This window comes from Anser brachyrhynchus (genome assembly GCF_964034855.1).
Source record: "Anser brachyrhynchus genome assembly, chromosome: 4".
In the NCBI taxonomy this organism is placed as follows: Eukaryota; Metazoa; Chordata; class Aves; order Anseriformes; family Anatidae; genus Anser; species Anser brachyrhynchus.
In genome coordinates, this window is record NC_137698.1 from 5,470,201 (window position 1) to 5,490,932 (window position 20,732).

The window sequence follows — 20,732 nt, forward strand, 5'->3', positions numbered from 1 at the left end:
AAACAGATGCTCTAGAAGGCCACGTGTACTGCTAATAAACCACATCTGAAGAAGGAAGGGATGAAGATGAGGGAAAGTGGGAAGAAGGAAGGATATTCATCTGCAGAAAGGCTGCCTGCATGGGAGGGAGATAAAGGACATGGGTAACATCAACATTTAATTTCCTGTGGGAGAATCAAGTTAGCCGCATCACTGTGTAAATGCACCCAATATTTATTTGCTGTAGCCTGTGGGGACCAGAGCAATTTCTCTGTATTTCTTGTTGTCCGGGGCACTCATTTCCATTGAGGATGTGTAGTTGTAAATTCCCTGACCATCCTACAGGTCTCCGTTTCTACTACTAACCAACCTGTCGTGGTTGTTTGCTGCCCTTTCAGCAGCTGCTGCTTTATGCCGTTACAGTTCTCCACACTGAAAACTTTCAAAAATGCAAGTCAAACGGAATAGTTAAAAATCACCTATTTTTGTATATTTTAGTTTTTGTGTTGTGCTAGTCATCAGAGAGCACGTAGCCAAATGTGAGCCTTGTATTTAAGTGTTACAGTCTAGAACAGGAGATGAGTAGGTAGTGCAGCAAATAATTACAAAATCGGGGTGTAATTAAAAAAAAAAATCCAATTCTAAAATTAACAGTAACCTCTGAAGAGAGGTTGTCCTTTCTAAATCATGTCATTTGGGAAAAAAAAAATAAATTCTGCTTTCCAGATTAGTGAGAGAGGTGTTTTTTTTACCTGTAACAAGACAGCACAAGATCCATCAAAGTGAAGAATATGCACTTTAGTAATGAGATCTGAACCAGAGTTTCGTGCTTGAGTACTAATCCTATCAAAGTAAACCCTGATTAATCTTTCATCATTGAAACGCAGGCTCCCGCTGCAGGAAAGATTGTGTTTCCTGGCACCTTTCCTATTTGCTTCAGGTTATGTAGCTCTCCGAATATTGAACACTGCTGAAGGTTCAATAGTTGTGAATATAGTTACCTGATGTGGTACCTGGATTAAGTACATTGCTGTGGCTATGTGATTTACATGTAAATAGAGAGGTATGTACGGTGAATCTTCTAGTTCTTCTTTGCTTGTTCTCCCGAAGTTTATAATCTCCACCACTCTCTGTAATGTTTTATAGCATCTGTTCTCTGTTTTACTGGATAATTCTGACATCAATAACAGACCATTTTGAGCTGAAGAAAAACAAGGAGGTGTGCTATGTTACTAACGGGGCATAAATTATTCTAAATAGCTTTCAGCTGCAAATTATGGAAACTAGATGCAGTTGTCAGCTGGCCAGTAAAAGAGATGACAAAGTCTAGCTGCAGTTACTTAATACCATCTTTCTGGAGCTGCTGTCACAGGTAGATAGATACCTTAGCTTGGTTTTGGTGATAACTCGGGAGGTGTTCATAATAGGGCTTCATCTAACTAAGAATTAAAAATCCTGTGATTGAAGTGCTTTATCTCCGTTTGTCTCTTCTGTTGCATGATTACCTAGTGGTCAATTTGGGGGAGAGGTTTCTTGCTGATATTTTTATCTTGTGAGGAATGTGATCATTCTTCAAATTTTCTGTAGGTGCATGTAGGTGGGTAGAATCTGAAGTTCAAAATTGGTCTCCATTTCCATTCTTTTTGCATCCCCAGTCCTTTAAACATTCTTGCACCTTTATGTAGCAGTTACGCATAGAATTGTCTAGGCACCTTGTAGGCTTGAGGTATATGTGAATTCATTTTGAAGACAGAGCAGTGAAATATGAAGGTGCAAGATCAGGGTTTTATTCCTTTTAGCTGAGGATCATTGTTTTTACCACCCTTCTATACTGCTATGTCAAATGGTCTTTTAGTTTGGGAAGCATGGGAAAAAAAAGATTGGTTTACTTAACAGATTTTCAGTATCTGGGATACTGAAGCATGATACTTTTTGTGAGTGCTTTCTGCTGACATTTAAGGCAGTGCCTGCATAAAATATGTAGAAAGCAGCTTAGAATGGCAGACAAACTATTTTGCAATTGTCCCTTGCAGCATTTTTAGCATGTTCTCCTGAAGCAAACAAGCAACCTAACTGTTGGAGGTAGAATACTTGCCCCATGTTGCCATTAATTGTGGTAGTTCCTTTGTAAGTGATGAGCATGGAGGAGGAAAAGTACAAACATATCAAAGTCTGAGCACTGAAAATAGCATGAAATACATACCATAAAATAGTTCTTTATCCATCTATAATTTTTTCTTATTATGTGTGGAGATATGACAGGTGCCTTATCAGTTTAAAATAACATATTGTATTGAATGACAGATGGTCAGATGAGAATTCTTCTATAAAAGATTACGAGGCTGATGATTATCCCTATTGTGTGTGTCTGTTATCTTTAAAATGGTAGATATTTAACCTTGATCTCAGCTCTGTAGTTCTGAGGTGTAGAGAGTGAACTTCCTTAGAGGTTTACGGTAAACTTGTTTGTTATGCATATACATATCGTTTAAGAACTTTTGCAGAGTGTTGGCATTTTTGATGCTTTGAAAATTCAGATCTTCAATAATAAATAATTCATTTTCATTATCTTGTAGCCAGGTGCACAGCTTCACTTTAGTTGCCTTGTGATGTTCATGACGTGCACCTGGTTCATACAGGTCAACCACTTTATTGTTGCAGACTTTCAACAGAGCAAGATGCTTGTGTATGCTTGTTAATGCTCCGTACCATCCCCATCAACAAAAATTAACACTCATTTTCAACTTGCTATCCCTTCTAAAAGAGTCAAAAGCCTTTTGAATCAAAAGCCTCTGAACATAAGTATTTTTAAAACTATTGTCTTTACAACAGAAATCTCAAACTTCTGTGCAAGTCTTCTGTATCTCAATCTCAGCTTCTAGAGAAGCCAAAAAATGAAATAATGCAGGCAGTAATAACAGGCAACAATAAATTTCTCATGGAAGAGGTTCTCATCAAGATTTCAGTCAATGTCTCTGAGGGGTTTGAATTTCTAATGGGAAAAAGACTGTTGTCAAATATGTGTTACCTAATTAGGGGCAAATGAAGGTCTTCACCCTGTTGAAAAACACTGAACTGGGTCTTCAGTCTCAGGTATTGAGCAGAATTTGTCGTAGCACAGCACTGTTGGAGAAGTTTCAGCTAGGAAATAAAATATAGAATAGTGGAAGGACTGACAATGAAACAAAGTGGAAGGACAGAAGATTTCAATTTTAACTAAAAAAAAAAATGGTGGTTTTCTTCAGCTTGTTGGTAGTGATGTTAGGGCACTGCTGTGTTCTTTATATCTAAGAGATGTCCAACTTCTTACTTAAAAGCATGGAATTGCTCCTACATTACTAGCAAAGCAGAATGATAACTATGGCATTGCTGATCTCAAGCTCAGTCTAAAATCGAAGTATTGGTTTTAAAGGCTTTTATTTTAATGTGACTTATCCCCAGGCTGTTCCAGCAGTTCAAACGCTACTTTGAATAAAATCAACATAGTTATGAAGCATACCTAATGTTAAGTGTGAATAAAAGACATAACCCCATCACATTCCTTGGTTCAGTAGTAAAGGGTTGAAAATCCAAACAGCAAGCAAGCAGCTTGTTAGTACAGAATGGCAAAATGCTGTTCTGGCCAGTGATTGCTAGAGGGCAGTATTTACTAATAATATATTAAAAGTGAAGACGTAACTAAAAGGATTTGGTAGCCTGTTTATTTGAGGACTTCAAGTCAGTGCAGTTCTTTTTCTCATCTTTGTTTTTCAGTTTCACTTGTATGGTGGAATAATAATACCAGTGTTGTCTCTTTGCTTCCTTATTAATAGTAATCATAACCACTTCAGGTTTACCTGGACCTTCTTGTCTTAGAACATTACATTTATGAAAATTTGAGAGCAAAATCTCTTCAATAAAAATTTGACTGATACCGTCTACTTAAATAGTTTGACTTACTTTTCATGTTATTATTGATAGGCTTGGTGAGGATGGTTTAGATGGTTTAGATGCTTTGCCTTGTTACCTTCCAAAAATTTGTTTAATATTTCAAATTTTGTCTTTCTTGTATATTTTTATGTATATGCATACAAGATACAGGTGTCTGTGTATGAAATTAGGAGTAAGTGGATATGCTCTGGTAAAACATTTTAATCAAACGTATGAGAAGGAGGAAGTAATTGCTTTTAAATACTGAGGAAGTAATGTAGTTCAAAAAATGATGTCTACATAATGTGTACCTCAAAGCAAAGAGGAGCCTCAGGCTATTAGGAATGCTTATTTTCCTACTGCATAGAAAGCAATATATCACATACAAGTAAGCAGGTAAACAGGTATTAGCTGATCACAATCACTGCAGGGGATATTTCAGGGAACAGGGTGTTATTATTCAGCAGGGAGCCATCCACTGAAGGCGTTGAAGAGAGATACTCAGGGAAACAGTATGAATGTACAATGAGGCTGAAATGGTGACAGGAGATGATTTGTTTTTGTTTTTGAACACTTAAAATCAATTGAAGGGTTGGAGGCCAAGCTTTCTTTAAATTAAAAAAAAAAAACTCAAAACACAACCTTGTGAATATTGAAAATGCTAAGCAGTCATCATCAAAACCTTTAGTTTTATAGACAGTATATGGTTCAGATGCGATTAAATACTCAGATGAAGGTGTGGGAATAAAGTCTAGAGAGAGCCTTGATAGACATATTTGCCTTTCAGCAAATGCGTGCATCGTTTTGTCAGTGCCATAACCCAGTTTAAGAGTTTATGGAATAAGTAGTCATTTATTAACATAATATTGATTATGCTTTCTCTTTTCATTTGCTTACTTCCAGGGAAAGCATAATAGGAGGATTAATTTGCACTTTTTATGAGCTAAAAAGTAATATATTAAGCTTTATGTCTAACTGTAAATCTTCAGAAATGGAAAACAAGAGCACATGAGCTATGCAGCTGAGTAAAATTTAACAATGGTAGTCTTGCCTTTGCATTCCTAATTTGTAGGGACCTTCTGTAGAATTTGATGTTTCATGAAAATAGATTCTATTGCCTTCAACACACAAAGTACTTCATTAAAGATTAAGAATCTCTCAAGGTGTCATAAATGGGTAGCTATTCTAAATACATACTGAATCGTGTGTGTGTGTGTGTGTGTATATATATATATATATATATATATAATGTCATGAGTACATTGACCGAAAGGTTTTCTGTATCTGTTACAGTTCTTAGTCCCAGAGTAATAGAAGCACTGAAGCAGCCTCAAATTCTTGTGATGACACCTGTCTTTAGGGGTCACTTTAGAACAATGTAAATGCTCAAGGTGTTAGTAACTGGGAGTATTTGCTTAAGTGACTTACAAGAATGAAACTGTTCTTGCTGCCTTTCACTGAGAAGTATACGTTATAATGAATATCAACAAAGGCAAAAGATGTAGATACCATAAACCTATAAATTCTTCTGTTGGAAATTGTGATTTGCACTTGTAATTATTTATATAAAAATATTTTTTTCTATAGTCATAAAGTTGTTTTATGCTTGTTCAAGCACCCTTAGTCATATTTCATGCAGCACTATATGATGTAAGGGGAGAAATGAGACAGTTTACTATAGCAGGTTCTTGAGTGCTTTAAGACTTCAGTGGTGGGTGGGTGGGTGGGTTTGCTGGTTGTGCTGGTGTTCTCTCCAAACGTAAGCCTGCTAACAGTGATGGTCGTCGTTGTTTCCAGTACAACATCACAAAACAATAATTTGGAAGAGATGAGAATGGGGGTTCTGGGCATGGGAACACCTTTTGGCGGCTGAAAGTTGTATCATAGCAGTTTGGGCCCTGCAGTTATTTCCCATTTAAATGTGTTCCTGCCAAGCTGTGCAATTTTTAATATAGTTAAAAATTGATCCAAGCAAGAACTTTAGCTTTTAATAAAACATGTTTTTTGTCTTTTCTCCTCCCCCCACCTTTTGCAGCTCTACGCGATTCCTTGGTTTCTTACAATGTTTACACGTGAGTATGGTTTCTTTTTTTTTTCTGATTAATTGTTCTTGTATTTCTTAAGGATAACTTTTCTCACTTTTTCAGCTAGAGCTTTCCTAATTGATTGTGTGTGTATGCCATTTAGCAGGTCACTTGTAATTTGCAGGGATGTGTGTTGTGACTTGAGTCTCAACAGTGTCTGTCACATTATACTTTCCGCTCTTATTTGACAGTAATTAGTGTTTTCTTATTTCTGAAAAAAAGAACTGTATTAAACTTGATCTGGATTATTCTGTGCATGCAGTACTGAAGGAATGCAAAAAGGAAGCTGTTATACTGGAAAAAGTAATAGTAATAATAATAATTAAAACACCTTCCCCCCCACCCTGTTAACAAAGAGTAACTTCATTTTTGAAGGCCAACAAAACAAGCTTTATCTTATTGCGCTTTAACATATCGTTATTCTGCTTTACTGCAATATTTGTGCATGTATACTTGGAACAAAAAGAGCTTTCTGATTTGGTCAGCTTTTAATGAAAGACAGAAAAGTTAGTAAAGCAAGTCTAGAAAGCAATTTGTAATTTTCTTTCCTCAAAGATCTTTGATTTTTTTATTTTTTTTTTCATTTCATGTCAATATTGGCACACTCTGAATCCAAAAAAAAAAAAAATTGGCGAGATGAAAAGAGCTGATGGGTTATTTCTCTAAAATGACAAAGAATTTCACGTGATTGCAGTTCCTAAAGATCTTGATTGTAAAGCATTGGCTGTTGTCCAGTCTTCTAAACCTTTTATGAGAATTTGGAATATTCACCTTTGGAAAACTGAGAAGATAGTTTTCTTGGTAATGAATTAAAGTGTTAGAACTATTTACTTGAAGGATAATGTATTTTAGGAGATCCACCTTCAGCTTTATATGTAAAATGGTGCTATTTTTAATAGGCCTTTATTCCTCTCTGCCAATTTTTGCTCTATTCTGCTCATTTTCTTGTCTAGTTTAAGGTAGTTGAGCTTATTGATTCACTCATTAATGTCTTCATGCTATTGGAAATTACTGATATGCATTTCTTCATGCATAATTATTCTGTACCAAAAGAAGAATAAATTGCCTAATTTTGTTTGTGTTTGAAATCTGAAAACCTTCATATTTCAAAGTACTTAATAAGGAAAGAAGGTACTGCTTACTTCTAGAGTAGTCTATATACATACAAAAAGAAACATATTTAAACAGGTTGAATCCTGCTTGCTCCCAGATAAAAAAAAGAAATAACCCTAAGACAGGAGAGAAGAAAGTATGTCTCCTTTAAGTGTGTGTATGTGCATTTATATTAACTTACAACTTTTATTTATTTATTGTGGTGCCTGTTTGTCATGCAGATGTCTTCCCTTTGCATAAAATTTTTCACTTGTGGGATACGTTACTGCTTGGAAATTCCTCCTTCCCATTCTGTATAGGAGTGGCTATACTTCAACAACTGAGGGATCGTCTTCTGGCTAATGGATTCAATGAATGCATTCTCCTTTTTTCAGACTTACCAGGTATAGAAAACGCTTTCTTCCCTTTTTCTGTTTTCCCAGGTGCATTGCTGAAGAAACCATGTGCTTTCATGTGAATATGTACTATAAATCTTACATGTGTTTCAAAATAATGTTAGATTTAGGCCCTGCACAAACTGGCAAGGAGTTTACATAACTATAGCTTGGTGAAGTTAATAGAAGTCCTTGTGTTGTCATAGCAAGAATTGGGTGAGTTCATTTTTATTTCCGTGTGAAGGTTGGAGTACTTCCTTGTGAAATTTAGAATAATCTTAAATAATTCATGAGTGACCGTTCACAGACATGCCACTTCTAGAAACAATGCAGATGGCAGGGGCTTTTTAGCAGGAAATAAGTGTTGTTCTATATAGTGCTGTCTCACTTTGCTGCTGGTGCTAGTCTGTTTTCCTTCCATAAAATTAAGCTGTTGCTATGAAAACAACTAAGGTAAAGTTAATATACTATGAAAAGTGGTACAGATACCATTAGAATTGCTTGATGTTAGATCAGTTCATTTGAAACTTACAGCTTTCAAAAGAACCCTCAAAATCAGATTGGAGGCCACATAATCATTCAGAAGTTCTGCCCTCCTGTTCAGTGGGAAGTTGTTGACCTATCCATATAAATAAGTCTTACATATTTTGAAAAAAAAAAAAAAAAGGAAAAAAAAAGAGGCAGTTAGCAATGAAGCTTGGCTCTTATTTCTGAGTGTATTTCTAGGGAAGCAGTAGCATGCATTTGAGCTGAGTAAATAGTGTAAACTGGAAGATGTTTCCATTTATGATGGACTAATATTTACATAATACACGAATTGGAAGTCTAGTGCACGCAGAACGTGCTCATGATCTTATATTTCTCCCCTCTACTCAACCCAGGATCTCACTAACATGATATAGGTTTTGGTTAAGAGGTGATACGATTTTAGTCATGTGGCCTTTTCTTAACAGAACTTTAACATTTGCTTATTTCCTGGGTCATTTATAAATTTAGTAGGATGTATTCTAACACCATGTGTGTAATTCAAATAGTAATTCCTTTAAACAGAAGTCATTCTTTTCCTGAAGAATTGAATGAGAGAATCAAGTTTGGAAGAGCATTGAATCTTAAAAATCTCTTATTAAGTGTGGCGGTCTCCACAACTGCAGAGTTCAGGGGCTAGCAGTAGCCTACAGTGTGGTAGCAAACAAGCTGCATCTAAGTTCATAGCTGTGAAGTCAGTCTCTCAGAGGTTCAGCAAGTTCTCACTGGTGAAGCTCTGTGGCTTCTCTATTGTCACAAATTCTGTCTCTCACTGTATACCATTAAACAAATGTCCAGATTTCAAAATTTTGCTTCTCTGCTACCTTTCAGCTTAGTTTCTACTACACAATTGCTATTTTATTTTTTCAATTTATAAGAAAATTAAATAGGCCATTCCATATAGTGTGGGTTCTTTCCAGTTTTGGTCTACATGCTCAGTCATTTCAAATTCTATTATAAAATTTAACGGGGTATCTTCAGGTGGTTTGAAAGGTGAGTGCTAAGCTAAAAGATTGTCTCTGTCCTCCCCCATGTATTATCTTTATCTTAGTTAAATACAGGTTCATTAATATTTTACCTATTTTCTTGCCTAAGGTCATATCTTCCTATTTTTTTCCCCTTAAGTGGTTCTAAATTATATATTCCAATTTATCTTGAACCAGCTGATTTTCTGACAGCTGATGTACTTTATGCTGAGGTCAAGTGTAAGAACACATTAGTTCTCATAATATATATCTATTTATATAGTAAAACTAAATAACTAAAACCTGTAGTATTACAATGTGTATGCTTTCTGCTGATTATTGTTTGTCAACTTTGATGTTCCAGTAGGAAACGTTTCGGCAGGATGGTGTTAATTTCTGAAAACAAATATTTAAAGTGTTTGTGATGTCTGCAATGTTTTGGATGTCAACAGTGACACAGTTGAATGTTGGGAGATTAATCCAAAGCACATCATAAATTGACTGCTAAGGGAAAAAGGAATAGGCATGGATGATGACACTAGCATGACTTAAAAATGAAATGTTATTGGTCTAGTTGAGACTTCTGTAATCAGTAACCTCTCTGAACATAAAATTACCATGGCCTTATGCTTCTCTTTCTTACCCAAGTCTTATTTCCTATTATGTCTTGACTGCTTTTGCATTTTGTCACCTGTATATTCCAAACAGGGTTTCCGTTATTTTGGTTAAAATAAATTCTGCACCATGCGTGTGAATTTTCTAAAAGTAATTTGCAAACAACCTTTACGTGGAATTGGGTCACCCCAAGGAAGAGATTATGTTGTTCTAAACATCTGCAATAATTTAAATCTAAAATCAATTGTTGCTCAACAGCCTGAAACTCCTGTGGTTTTTAAGCTTTCCATGCACCAGAATGGCTTATCTCAGGCTGCCAGTGAAAGTGACTTGCTTTCCAGACTGATAAAGCTACTTTACCTCTATCTTGCAAATTTGTGAAATGTTTTTTTTAACATTTCTTGTTTTTACAGTACCTGTCACTAAAAAGATACATTTTAATTTAAAAAAATAACCCACAAATTTATTTTCAGTTCACTTGGTTGCAGTTCACAGTTGAGTTCAGTGCACATAACACAGTTCTGATTATTGTTTAGAGAAGTTAATGATGTGGGGAAAAAGAAGGGGCACAGTGCTGGTATTGATTACTTGATTCTGAAAGCCCTTTGCAATGCTTCTCTCAAAGCCTTGACTATATTTTATCTGTATAAATGGATATCACTTCCTATTTTTGGAATCTGTAGTGGAAATCTCTATTTGTTAATATTGAAAACAGATATTCCTTCATGACTGCCATACTTTGCTTGTGGCTTCATGTAAAAATTGAACTCCGGCCAGGAAGGGAAAATTAAAAGTTAATTAAAACATTACACTTCAAAACTCCATGTATCTGAATTTCTCTGAATAGAGACGGTGATGCAGGGAACCTTACAGTTTTATTTACTTGTTGGAGGGACAGTTGCACTGAATTTGAAACTGGATAAGGATTTTAACTCTTGCCTAAGTTTAGGTACAAAACTTGGGAATTTCCCTAAAAATCTTCAAAAACAAACAGTTCTAAAGAGGTTTTGAAGTGGCTAGGGGTATGATTTAATTTTATGAATAAAATTAGACTTTGATTCCAGAATTGATCATTGCTGCTGCTCTCCATAATCTTGTAGTTGCTAGAGTTGACAGTTATTCCTGGCTCTGTGTATAAGGAATTCAGTCAGAAAAATAACCGTACCGTAGCACTGAAGGTGTTTCTGTAGTGAAAAGCCATGTTAATAATTAGGTTTGGCAGTGCTGTCTTCTGCTAGTGGAGCCTGTAACATTACAGTTTTTACATCAAGGAAAACACTGCAAACTGTTCCTCAAAATGCTTGTTCTTACTCTCTATACAGACGGAAATAAAAAATGGTCCCGATTCTGCTTTTTTGTTTTTCTTTTTCCATCAATAGTATTCTCTCATCAGGTGTTTTCACCTTTTCAGAATTTCTTGGCTTACAGCTTCTGAATGGCAAAGCCTTCAGTGTTCACGTGTGCCCCTTTCCTCTGCTTGTAAGTTGCTTGGTATAGTCATACCTCAACATATTTCAGGCATACATTCCTATGTTTGAGAACCATAGTTTTAACCAAGTTCTCCTGTAAACTGTTGTCTGTACCAATACTTATAAGGGGAACAGAAACTATACATGTCACTGTGCAAAGGAGATTTAGTTTTCTTCATTAATCTTGTGGTTAACATTATTATTCCAAATTATAGGAATATGCCATTCAGAATTCTCACATGCTTTAGTAGTATTTAGTTCTAACAATATTCTCGTATACTAGGAAACCTATTTGAAGGATTTGACATAAGAATTGGTCAACTAAAACACCAGAAAATCCCTTTGCTGTAATACCAAATATCCTAGCCCTTGGTGGGGCTGCACAAAGAGGACATTTCAGCAACTGCTAAAACTTGCTTAAATTAGATTGTTTAGGAAATTATTGCCCAAAGGCATGTGTTTTGTTTGTTTGTTTTGTTCTTTCTTCTTTTTTCTCCTTGTGTTTGACGAGCTACTTTGAGTATAAACTCTGTTCGAACAATGTGATTACCAGGGAAGATTTAGAGGTACTATTTGACACAAACAAATAAAACCAACTCCAGAATCATTGCTAATTCTTTGTGTAGTTCTGAGATTTTCTAAATCTTATGCCATTTAGGTGATGTGGAGAGAGCAAACACATTGTGCATTACCTTTGTTTTTCTTTTATCTAAGCCTGACATACGACAGGAGGATGTGGCAGGGGAAATGAGAATGGTAAGGGTGGCACTACTGATTTGGTACCAACAGAAGCAGCACTTTGCTTTCAGACCAGTGCTGACCTACACTAAACCTATTTGGTTGTCTGCATCTTTCGTATCAAGAAATCTACGACCCAGATGGCCATGCATTGAGTGCTGACTGTACAAGTAACTTTACCTTAAAATGTGCAGTCTTTCTTATAGCATAGTTGTTAACATCTTGATTTCAGTATGTATAATAGTTTTTAAGTTGCATAATATACATGGTGATTGCTGTAGCTTAAATTGATTACTAAATTCATTACCCACTGTACAAGTAGTGCAAAGTCACTGGCACCTTTTGTTAGAAAGACAGACTGAGGAATGAAGCATCCAGATACAGACAACTCTTTGCAAGCAGTTGAAGACCTGATCAATTCTACCCTGAATCAGTGCAGTGTAGGGCCTGACAAGCAGATATTCTTGCAGAGATCCACGCTGATATCATCACTGAAATACAGCTATTCATTTGGGACTTGAGAAGAGATACACCAACTTATAAGGTGGGGAACAGATGCTATTAGAGAATAAGGAAACACCAAGCCTAGACATGGGATAAAACGTGTTCTTATATGTAGGTTAGTTTCTGCAGTAACCTCATCTTCTGAAACTTTAGGGGGTGAGGAGCGTTCATATGTTATTTCTGTGCAGCTTAGAAAGGTGTCTTTCTGCTGTCTTCAGGCTAGTCAGCACCTCCAAAGAAAGAACATCAGATACAAAGTCCAGAGCGCTGGTGGTGAAGAAGTGGTCCAGTGCAATGAGGAGCTATAGTAAAATTGTTGAAGCGGAAATGTGGAGGACTCTGCTTTGTGAGATACAGGCATGTGGGTTTAAGATGCAATGTGTAGTTGAAGATGTAGCTATTGGAAAACCACAAAAGTAAATGATTCTCCAAGGAACAGGGTTTCTCTAGTGTGAGAGAAACAATTATATCTGTTTCTATTGTAGCAGTGTACCAAAATGATTAATTCTGTGATGATGAAAGTTGTATAAATGCTTAAAAATATTTCATCCAGCTCACAAATGGACTAAACATTAACAAATAACAGAAATTCTACACTGAGATTGCATGGTGCAATTTTAACTGATGTTTCTGCTGACAGCAGCAAAATTAAATGCACATCAGAGAACTCGACTTTAGGTACATATTCAACCCCTAGATAGCTACTGTTCTACTTTCCGCTGTTTTTTTCATTCTGAAAATACTTTGCCTACACATCTGCAATTCATACTCTTTTATCTTGACAGAATTTCTGGTGATTCAGTGTTTAGTTAATTAAGATTTGGCAGGTGAAATAAATGGCACTTGGCCACCAAGCCCACACTGAGTTTGTGGGTGTATGGTGCCAGTTTCCATTTGTTTCACCACTTCTTGGCTAAAAATGTGAACTTGGAGGTCAAAACACCAACTGTGGATAGACTGAAAGGGATGCGATGGGGTCTTCCATCTGTGAGTGAGCAGTAGAAAAACCAAGATCGTACACCGTTTTGAATAAGGTTTGACTTTTTTTCATACAGTTTTGAAAACGTTGTATTGCTCAGATTAATCCTCTGGGGAAGAGAAATCATAATAGCTCTTCTAAAAGGAAGCTTTTTTCATAAATTCAACTAGGAAATTTTGACATGTAGCTTTGTAGTTTGCCTCAGTTCAAAACTATTGTCCCCTGTGGAAGGTGACACTGCAAGGTGATTTATCATGGCATTAGTGAAGCTGGGCTGCTTTTTCAAATTACCGTATGTCTGAAGAAAAACAATTTGGTCTTTGTCATATGATGTACATAATAATAGTGTTGTAACTATAACCAGAAAAAAAAAAGATTGGAAACATCAAGAGGCATCAGAGTTTAAAAAGGAAATCACTTTTTTAGTTTTCTTTTCTTGAAGGATGTAGGTCAGACTAATATATATGGAAACCTCTTTTCAACGTATTCTTCATCCTTACATTAAATGGCTTTTTTAGATGCAGGTGGCAGGTGTATTTTATAATGCAGTTCGTGAAGATGTATTGTCACTAGATGATGGCATCTGTGAAGCAGAAACTGCATAGCTGCTAGTAACTGTTGGGTTTCTGTGTTATTGTTTTGTTTTGTTTCTTAATGGCTTACAGCCAAGTGTTGGCTGGGAGCTGGCTTTGGTACAGAAGCAGAGTAATTTGTTCGGGCACACCTGCTCACCAAGGCTGTTCTATTGTGTCAAACTGTAAGATTGATACCATTTTACCTGAAGCCGTGAATTCTTTAATTATTCACGTTTGCCACTTGTAGCTACATGAACAGCATGCACTTCTATTTATAGATTCCACCTTCTTGAGACTAAAGAGTAATGCTGGGATGGGTGAAACACTAAAGGAAGAAAATTCCTTCGTTTCATTCATATTAGTGTTTTTGCTACTCTGTAGTTGTCAGTGGCAGAAAAAAAAATAGAATATATATCCTTTAGTAAAGGACTATCTAAAGCTGTATTGTTTCAAAGAAGGAGGGAAACTGAGTTCATCAGTAAAACTTTCCTAGTGTCTTAAAATCAACGTGATGCACAGCTGATGCCTCCTTTTTCTTGATAGAAGCTGTAGGTACCCTTCATAGCAAAAAGGGACTTCAGAGAATAGAGTAATACTTTTGTTAGTCTTATAGGATTTTGTACACCCTTACCCTGGAATAAAATCAAAGTAGAAACAGTCAAACTGTCAAATATACCAGCATTTCTAGGCATGGAAAGACAAGTTAAACTCCTTTTATTGGAGGTTTGCATCTAAATGAGGTGAATATATTTATATATATATTTTTTCTTTTTCTTTTTACAAAGATGTCTTTGGAAAATCTTCCCCTCTTTTTTGGTTTCACTAAAATTGTGAGCATAACAACTGCTTCGGGATCAGACTGTTGTTTAGAAAGCCAGAGCGTGCAGTAGATTTTTTTTTCTTCCACAGTTATGGGAAATGTTGCTGACAGCAAGGTGCCTGGTAGGGTATCTGTTCATATCTTCATTATGCTGAATGTGTTGTTTGTATGTCTATACAGGTATAAATGATCTTCCTTATGACCTTTAGTTCTCTACTTGTTAATTGAGAAGACTTTTAAAATGAGCTGTACAAATAACATTAACCAGCAGTGGAAAGGGGACTTGCCAGGAAAAATGAAAGTACCAGAACTATTGGTACCATTTTTCACTGTGGAAATGGTAGGATTTACGCACACAGGTTTGTTGAGTTGGAGCTGAGTGGGGTACACTCTAGGAGGTGCAGTGTTGTTAAGACTCCTTGATTAAAATGTACATTAGCAGCACATCTCCACGTGATCATAGACACGGTTGCTCTGTGTGTTTAGATCCAGTGCTGTTAGTAGATACACACATAACTGCTTAAATACAGAGTGTAGTCTGAGAGCCAGAAAAATCTTTCTGCTAAAGTAAGGGCTGAGAAACAAGGCGTCTTTAAAGGAATTCTCAGCTCTCTCACAGTTTGGGATAGCTGTTAGGTCCTTTTGGTTTACTTCCCAGTATTGAAAGAATTTAAACTCTTGCCTTTACATCTGCATCAGGCTTTTTATTCTGTCTATCCAATCTTCGTTCTTAATGTATTAAGAGCTAGATTCTAATAGAAATCAGCAGAAAGAACAAAACTAATCGTGGAGAACTAGAGCAAGGTTTGCACATAAAGCTAAGACTTTGTTCATGTTGCATGCTCAGAATAAATGTTGGGACTGGATCGCTAGCATTGAAGGACTAAACGTGTTTAGGAAGGACAGGTATCCCAACTGGGCTCCCATTGTATGTGAAGAATGTAGCTTCTATTTTGAAAATGGTGATAAATGGGCTAAGTACACATCGGGGGTGTGTCAGGTGAAACCTCTGTTGCTGCAAAAATCTGAAAAGTCTAGACAAGTGTCTGTAGGGCATGGGGTAGTCTTATTATTTGGCCTCAGAGCAAGGCAAGGAGCTAGATGATCTCTTGCTGTTTCTTCCACCCTTACACTTAAGCAGGAAAAAAAAAAAGCATTTTATTTTTTTCTCACCAGCATCACGTCATCTGGTTCGTATTTTTTCCAGCAGTGATGCGCATGCCAGCAGTATCACCTGCAAGAAACTTTTTCAGTTCATATTTCAGCTTGGGGCAGAGCTGTTTGAAAGCTCCCAGCCGTCTCACTCAAGCTGTCGAAGTACACGAGTTAACAGTTGTAGGGCAACTGGATTCAGTCAAAACAGACAGTGGGTGGGTTTTCAGGGGCTGGCCACAAAAATTAAAAAAAAAAAGAAAAAAAAATAATTGCTAACATCATGGCAAAATTCTAAAATAGTTGTGGTGGTTTTTTTGGTAGTTTGTATCGCATGGTTCAGGACGTTCTTCAGGCAGATGTAGATACCTGTATTAATTTTTACCTGAAGTTTTTCAGTTATTGGTCTAGGAAACAACAGGTTAAATTAGAGACTTTGATCCTATTCCCATGGCAACAAGTAACCCTTCTTAAGGTTACTTGAATATTTATCTTACTTCAAAAGCAGAAATGCTAAATTACTTCCTATTAGTACCTTGATATTCTCCTGAAAGCTAACAAGAGGAAAACTATGCTAATACAAAGCTCTTCTGCTTGTGACTCTTTAGACATTGATGCATTCTGTAAGCATTGATCTGGTCAGAGTTTCTGACTGTAGGGTTTTTCACTTTACACGTCACATCTGGGAAGCAGACCTGTTGATGAAGTTTTAATGAGTTATATTTATTTTGCCTTTGAATTTTTTTTTCCTGAGATGCATTGAAAGGGGTGCTGATGTAAGAGCAAATGACTATCCACAAAACAGTAAAATAGCACAACTGTCCTGTAATGTGTGAAATAAATTATATAAAAAGAATAATTTTCCATTGACCTTTTCATTTATTAGTAACCTTTTAGCAGTAATAGATACAGAGCTGTTGGATGGAAATGTTACCTCTCTTACTCAATTTGTCCGTCTGATTATCTAGGCTTAGTGAATCTTTTTGCATGTTGCGAGAAAATCCAAGGTTTATGGCCTTTCCACCCCTATTTCTTCGGAGAGCAGGAATGGTGAGATCAAACTGACTGACCTATTCAGCTTCCCTGCCTTTATTAGGCAGAGGCCTGCTTCGCTATTTATGTGGCTGTGTGGTGAAAACAGAGGGTGCCAGGACGGGTAGCCATAAAGTATTTGTGATGGAGAGGTCAAACCGAGCCCATAATTCTGGGTTGCATCCAAAACGCAGAAGTTTATTTTGGCCAAGCTTCTTAACTTGTGCCTTGTTACCCAAGGAAAGGCCTCTGGAATTGATTAACTCTGCACAAAGACTTGGTCTGTGTACGTTTTCATTAAGGAGGAGCCCTTCGTGTTATGTTTTTCCCCATTCATTGCTTTCCCTTGGTGTGAAAAATATTTTTACATCCAGTTTTACTGTAAAAATAAGGTTTTTGTGCTTTTCTTACAGGTGCATCGCCTTTAAACTGATGTTTTCTAATGTTTATTTCAAGGACAGTCTACTTCTCTGCTGTATTTATAATAAAAATACTAAAACAGAACTTAAAAAGCAGATCTGTCGGGTGAGACAGTGTTTTCAGATGAGACTGTTGACAAACGAAGGCAGCATCTCAGTACAGAGTGATGTTTTAGCATGAGCAGAGAGAAATGAGTGATATCTTAGAGCAACAAGAAAGTTTATTTCAGAAAATGGACAAAGTATTTCAGCAGGCTTAACAGTGGGATGGGGCCATGACAAAACCACTAATATCCATTACATGGATACATTACATTAATATCAATTACATGGATATTAGTATTAGATTACTATGTTTACTACCCCCACACGCTCCTTCCTTTTTCAGTTCATGTATTTCACATATTTTAAAAAATCATGGAAAAAAGGCTTTTGAAGCCGCACAGCAAAGATGTTACGTACTGCCATAGGATTATTTCCTCTAAGGCTTAATTGCTACTTGACTGTGAAATCCTTGAGCTCAGTTGATCTAGAACTCCTAAGACCAGTGTTATATAGTGAAACTGGCCATTTTTAGTTTTTAGGTACTTGGGTGCCAACTCTGACTTTTTGAAATGCAGGTGCTTTACACTGTGTGAAAACTAAACTGCTTTAAGACATACTCAATTTTGAAATAACTATTTTTTTTTTAGTATTTTATTATGTTTAAAGCTGTGCTTAACTTTTTTTTTCAGTGCATGCTTCAAAATTAATGGCTCAATGTTATGTTAACACATTTTGATTACAGATTTTCCAGCAAAGTAACTTGTATGAATAAAAAGGGAAGGCGCATGATTTTCTGACCACAAAACACACCAGTGCTGGGACTTTAGAGAGCACAGAGATGTTGTCTGTACATCCCACAAGCAGGCCCTCCCCATCCTTTCTAGGTGTTTCTGTGTACTTCATGCTGCCACCCTGAGATTTATTCAGAGCCTTCTCTCAGAAGGATGTTCTTCTAAATTGTTTGTGTATGACAAGTAGTCTGGCATCCTCATGAAGTACTCTGTTCATTTGTTCATTGTCCTGCTCAAGGATCTCAGCACTGACTTCATATATTTACACTTCTGATGTCCTGACGGTATGTGCTTAATAATGTGTAAGCTTTAGCATTGACTCACTCGTAACACAAAATACTACTTGAGAGCAGGAAGAGTACAAGTAGGATTAATATTGTGTGGGTACAAAGTCGTGGCGTGATTTAAATTTTTTTTTGAAAGGGCATTTAATGCAGACTGAATCGTTTTTCAGTTATTTGAAAGGGCGTGGGAAGAAATCAAAATTGAAGTACTGCAGTAGACCCTAATTTATTAGTCAAGTGGAAGGGAAAAGATCTTATCTAGTGGGGCCGCAAAAGATTACACTGCATCTTGTTCACTGACGGGAAGTGATCTTTCTTAAACAGAAATTCCAAACAAAGGTTGAAGACAGGCTAGAAGGCTACTCCAGTCTGAAGCTCCTTCACCCACTGTGACTAATTACATATTCTGTAAATGATTTACCCACTGTAATGTCTTCTTAAGTTCCACTTTCATGAAGCTAATCACTTTTAAAAAAGGAAAAGTGAATAAATGCTTTTGCTTCCAACAGTCTTTTCTCCCTTGTGGGTGATAAATGTTGATCTTCCCAAATGTATGCGTGCATGTACCTATATGTGTGCACACGCATATTTGGTTATCTGTTTGTGGAAAACACCATCTTATTTTTATATTTTGCATTACTTGGAAGCCTATTAATCAATTAGCAGCCTGTAAATTGCTGCTATGTTTTTGATGGCCTCACAAGCTGTTTAAAATTCCCTCTTGTTCCATGGAGGTTCATTTCCAGGCATGGCCACTGCCTTCCAGAAATGCTGCTTGGACAAAGGGAGAAGCCACGCAGCTGGGAATCACAGAACAACAGCCTCCTGAATTTTTGACTCGCACTCTGAAGGGGGAGAGATGGTTATCTTTTTCAAGGAAATCCAGTACTGAATTTTGCATTTATCAGCATGGGCTCCTTTTGGAACTACGGGGCTTGTTTCTAGGAAAAATATTTTGATAGTCTGTCTCAAGGTTTAACTCTCAATGTTTAACTCTGTCAATCTCAATTCCCACCTTCATCTTTTTCTTAACTTCCTACAGCATAGAAAATTCCTATTCTATTTCCCAGTTCTCTGTTTTCAATGCCAGATATTTGTAGGCTATTATGCCCTCTCACAACTGAAAGCTCCTCATGCTATTCATCAGTGTTGGTCTTTTTTTTTCTGCCGAAATTCTGCTTTCAACTCAGTACAAAAGTACTGAGAAAGGGCTGTAAGTCGCTCTAGAATAAAGTAGAAGAGCAAAAAACATGTATTTATTACAGTCTTGAACTAAAATTGTCATGTTTTTATGATTAGCCTTCAGAAATGTAGAAAAATGTGACTAATTAATGTTTTGGTGTGTATCCTGGACTTTAGGAATAATAACCAGTGAAAAGGGATCTGCCGTCTTTCCTGAATTTCAAAGTTGTGTGAAATTTGCCAGTTGGCCTGGATTTTCCTTGGGAATGATACTAAATACGGAAGTTCTATTATAGCATTTTCAAAATGAAAAATTTAGTATGCTTTCGTGACAGAATAAAAAGTTGTTAATTACTGTGGAAGCACACATTGTCCATCTATTTCTGGCAAGTATTATCTGAGTAGCTCGGGAGCCTGATATGGTTAAGGAAAATTGTGATTTAATCTTACACATAAGCATGTTGTCTTCAGTGGAATTAAAACACTGAAGGCTGTATCCTGCCTGAAAATGGACAGCCTTTTGAATGGGAAATTAATAGATGGCATCATGCGTTCGGTTTTAAGCAAAGTAAATAACCTCATGCAACTGGAATATTCTGCCCCAGGCTTCAATTTCGTCCTCTTTTGCTCACCGTGCTAATGACTGAAGTTTCTGGTGTGACTTCTTCATTGATGGTAATGCATCAAATCTATTCGTGGCAATGTATCAGGTCTGTTTGAGTTGTACAGATAAAGTTTGACTGCATTGTCTCTATTTTTTCCAAAGAAACTCATGCCCCAGTCATCTAAATTGTGACTCATGCAATAAGTTATCCGGGATGCTTGGGGCAGACATGAGAAGTACAAATATACTTGTTGTTTGTCTGCACTACGCTGGGTTCATCATAAATTGCAAGTTGGGATGATTTTTCTCTTTGCCAAACTGCAGACAGGAGATGGATGTAAAACTAACCAGTCATTTTGCAGTGATAAAAAAGGAAATGGTTTTTATGTTATACCTTGTTAGAAGATAGATACGTGAAGGATGCTCAGTGTTGCAAAAATGATGTTTATAGTAGGTGTTCTTTTTTTATGTATGTTTTTCATTATGCTTTGGTCATTTTTCTTTGACCATAGCTTATTTTAGGATGCTTCACCTTTAACGGGTGTCCACCTTCCTCCTAACTGAGTAATATTGT

General features: G+C 36.6%; 1 protein-coding gene across 23 annotated transcripts in view; it reads left to right on the top strand.

Annotated features, from left to right (window-relative positions):
• TBCK (TBC1 domain containing kinase) overlaps window positions 1-20,732 on the top strand; it is a 147,175-nt gene that overhangs the window by 51,226 nt on the left and 75,217 nt on the right. For all 23 annotated transcript variants that reach the window (XR_013950670.1, XR_013950671.1, XR_013950672.1 and 20 more), the window contains 2 exons: window positions 5,924-5,960; window positions 7,307-7,468. Coding sequence is in view for 11 of the 23 variants with exons in the window: in XM_080590632.1 (XP_080446758.1) it covers window positions 5,924-5,960; window positions 7,307-7,468 (199 nt within the window). In the remaining 12 variants the exon portion in view is untranslated. The remainder of the gene's footprint in view (window positions 1-5,923; window positions 5,961-7,306; window positions 7,469-20,732) is intronic.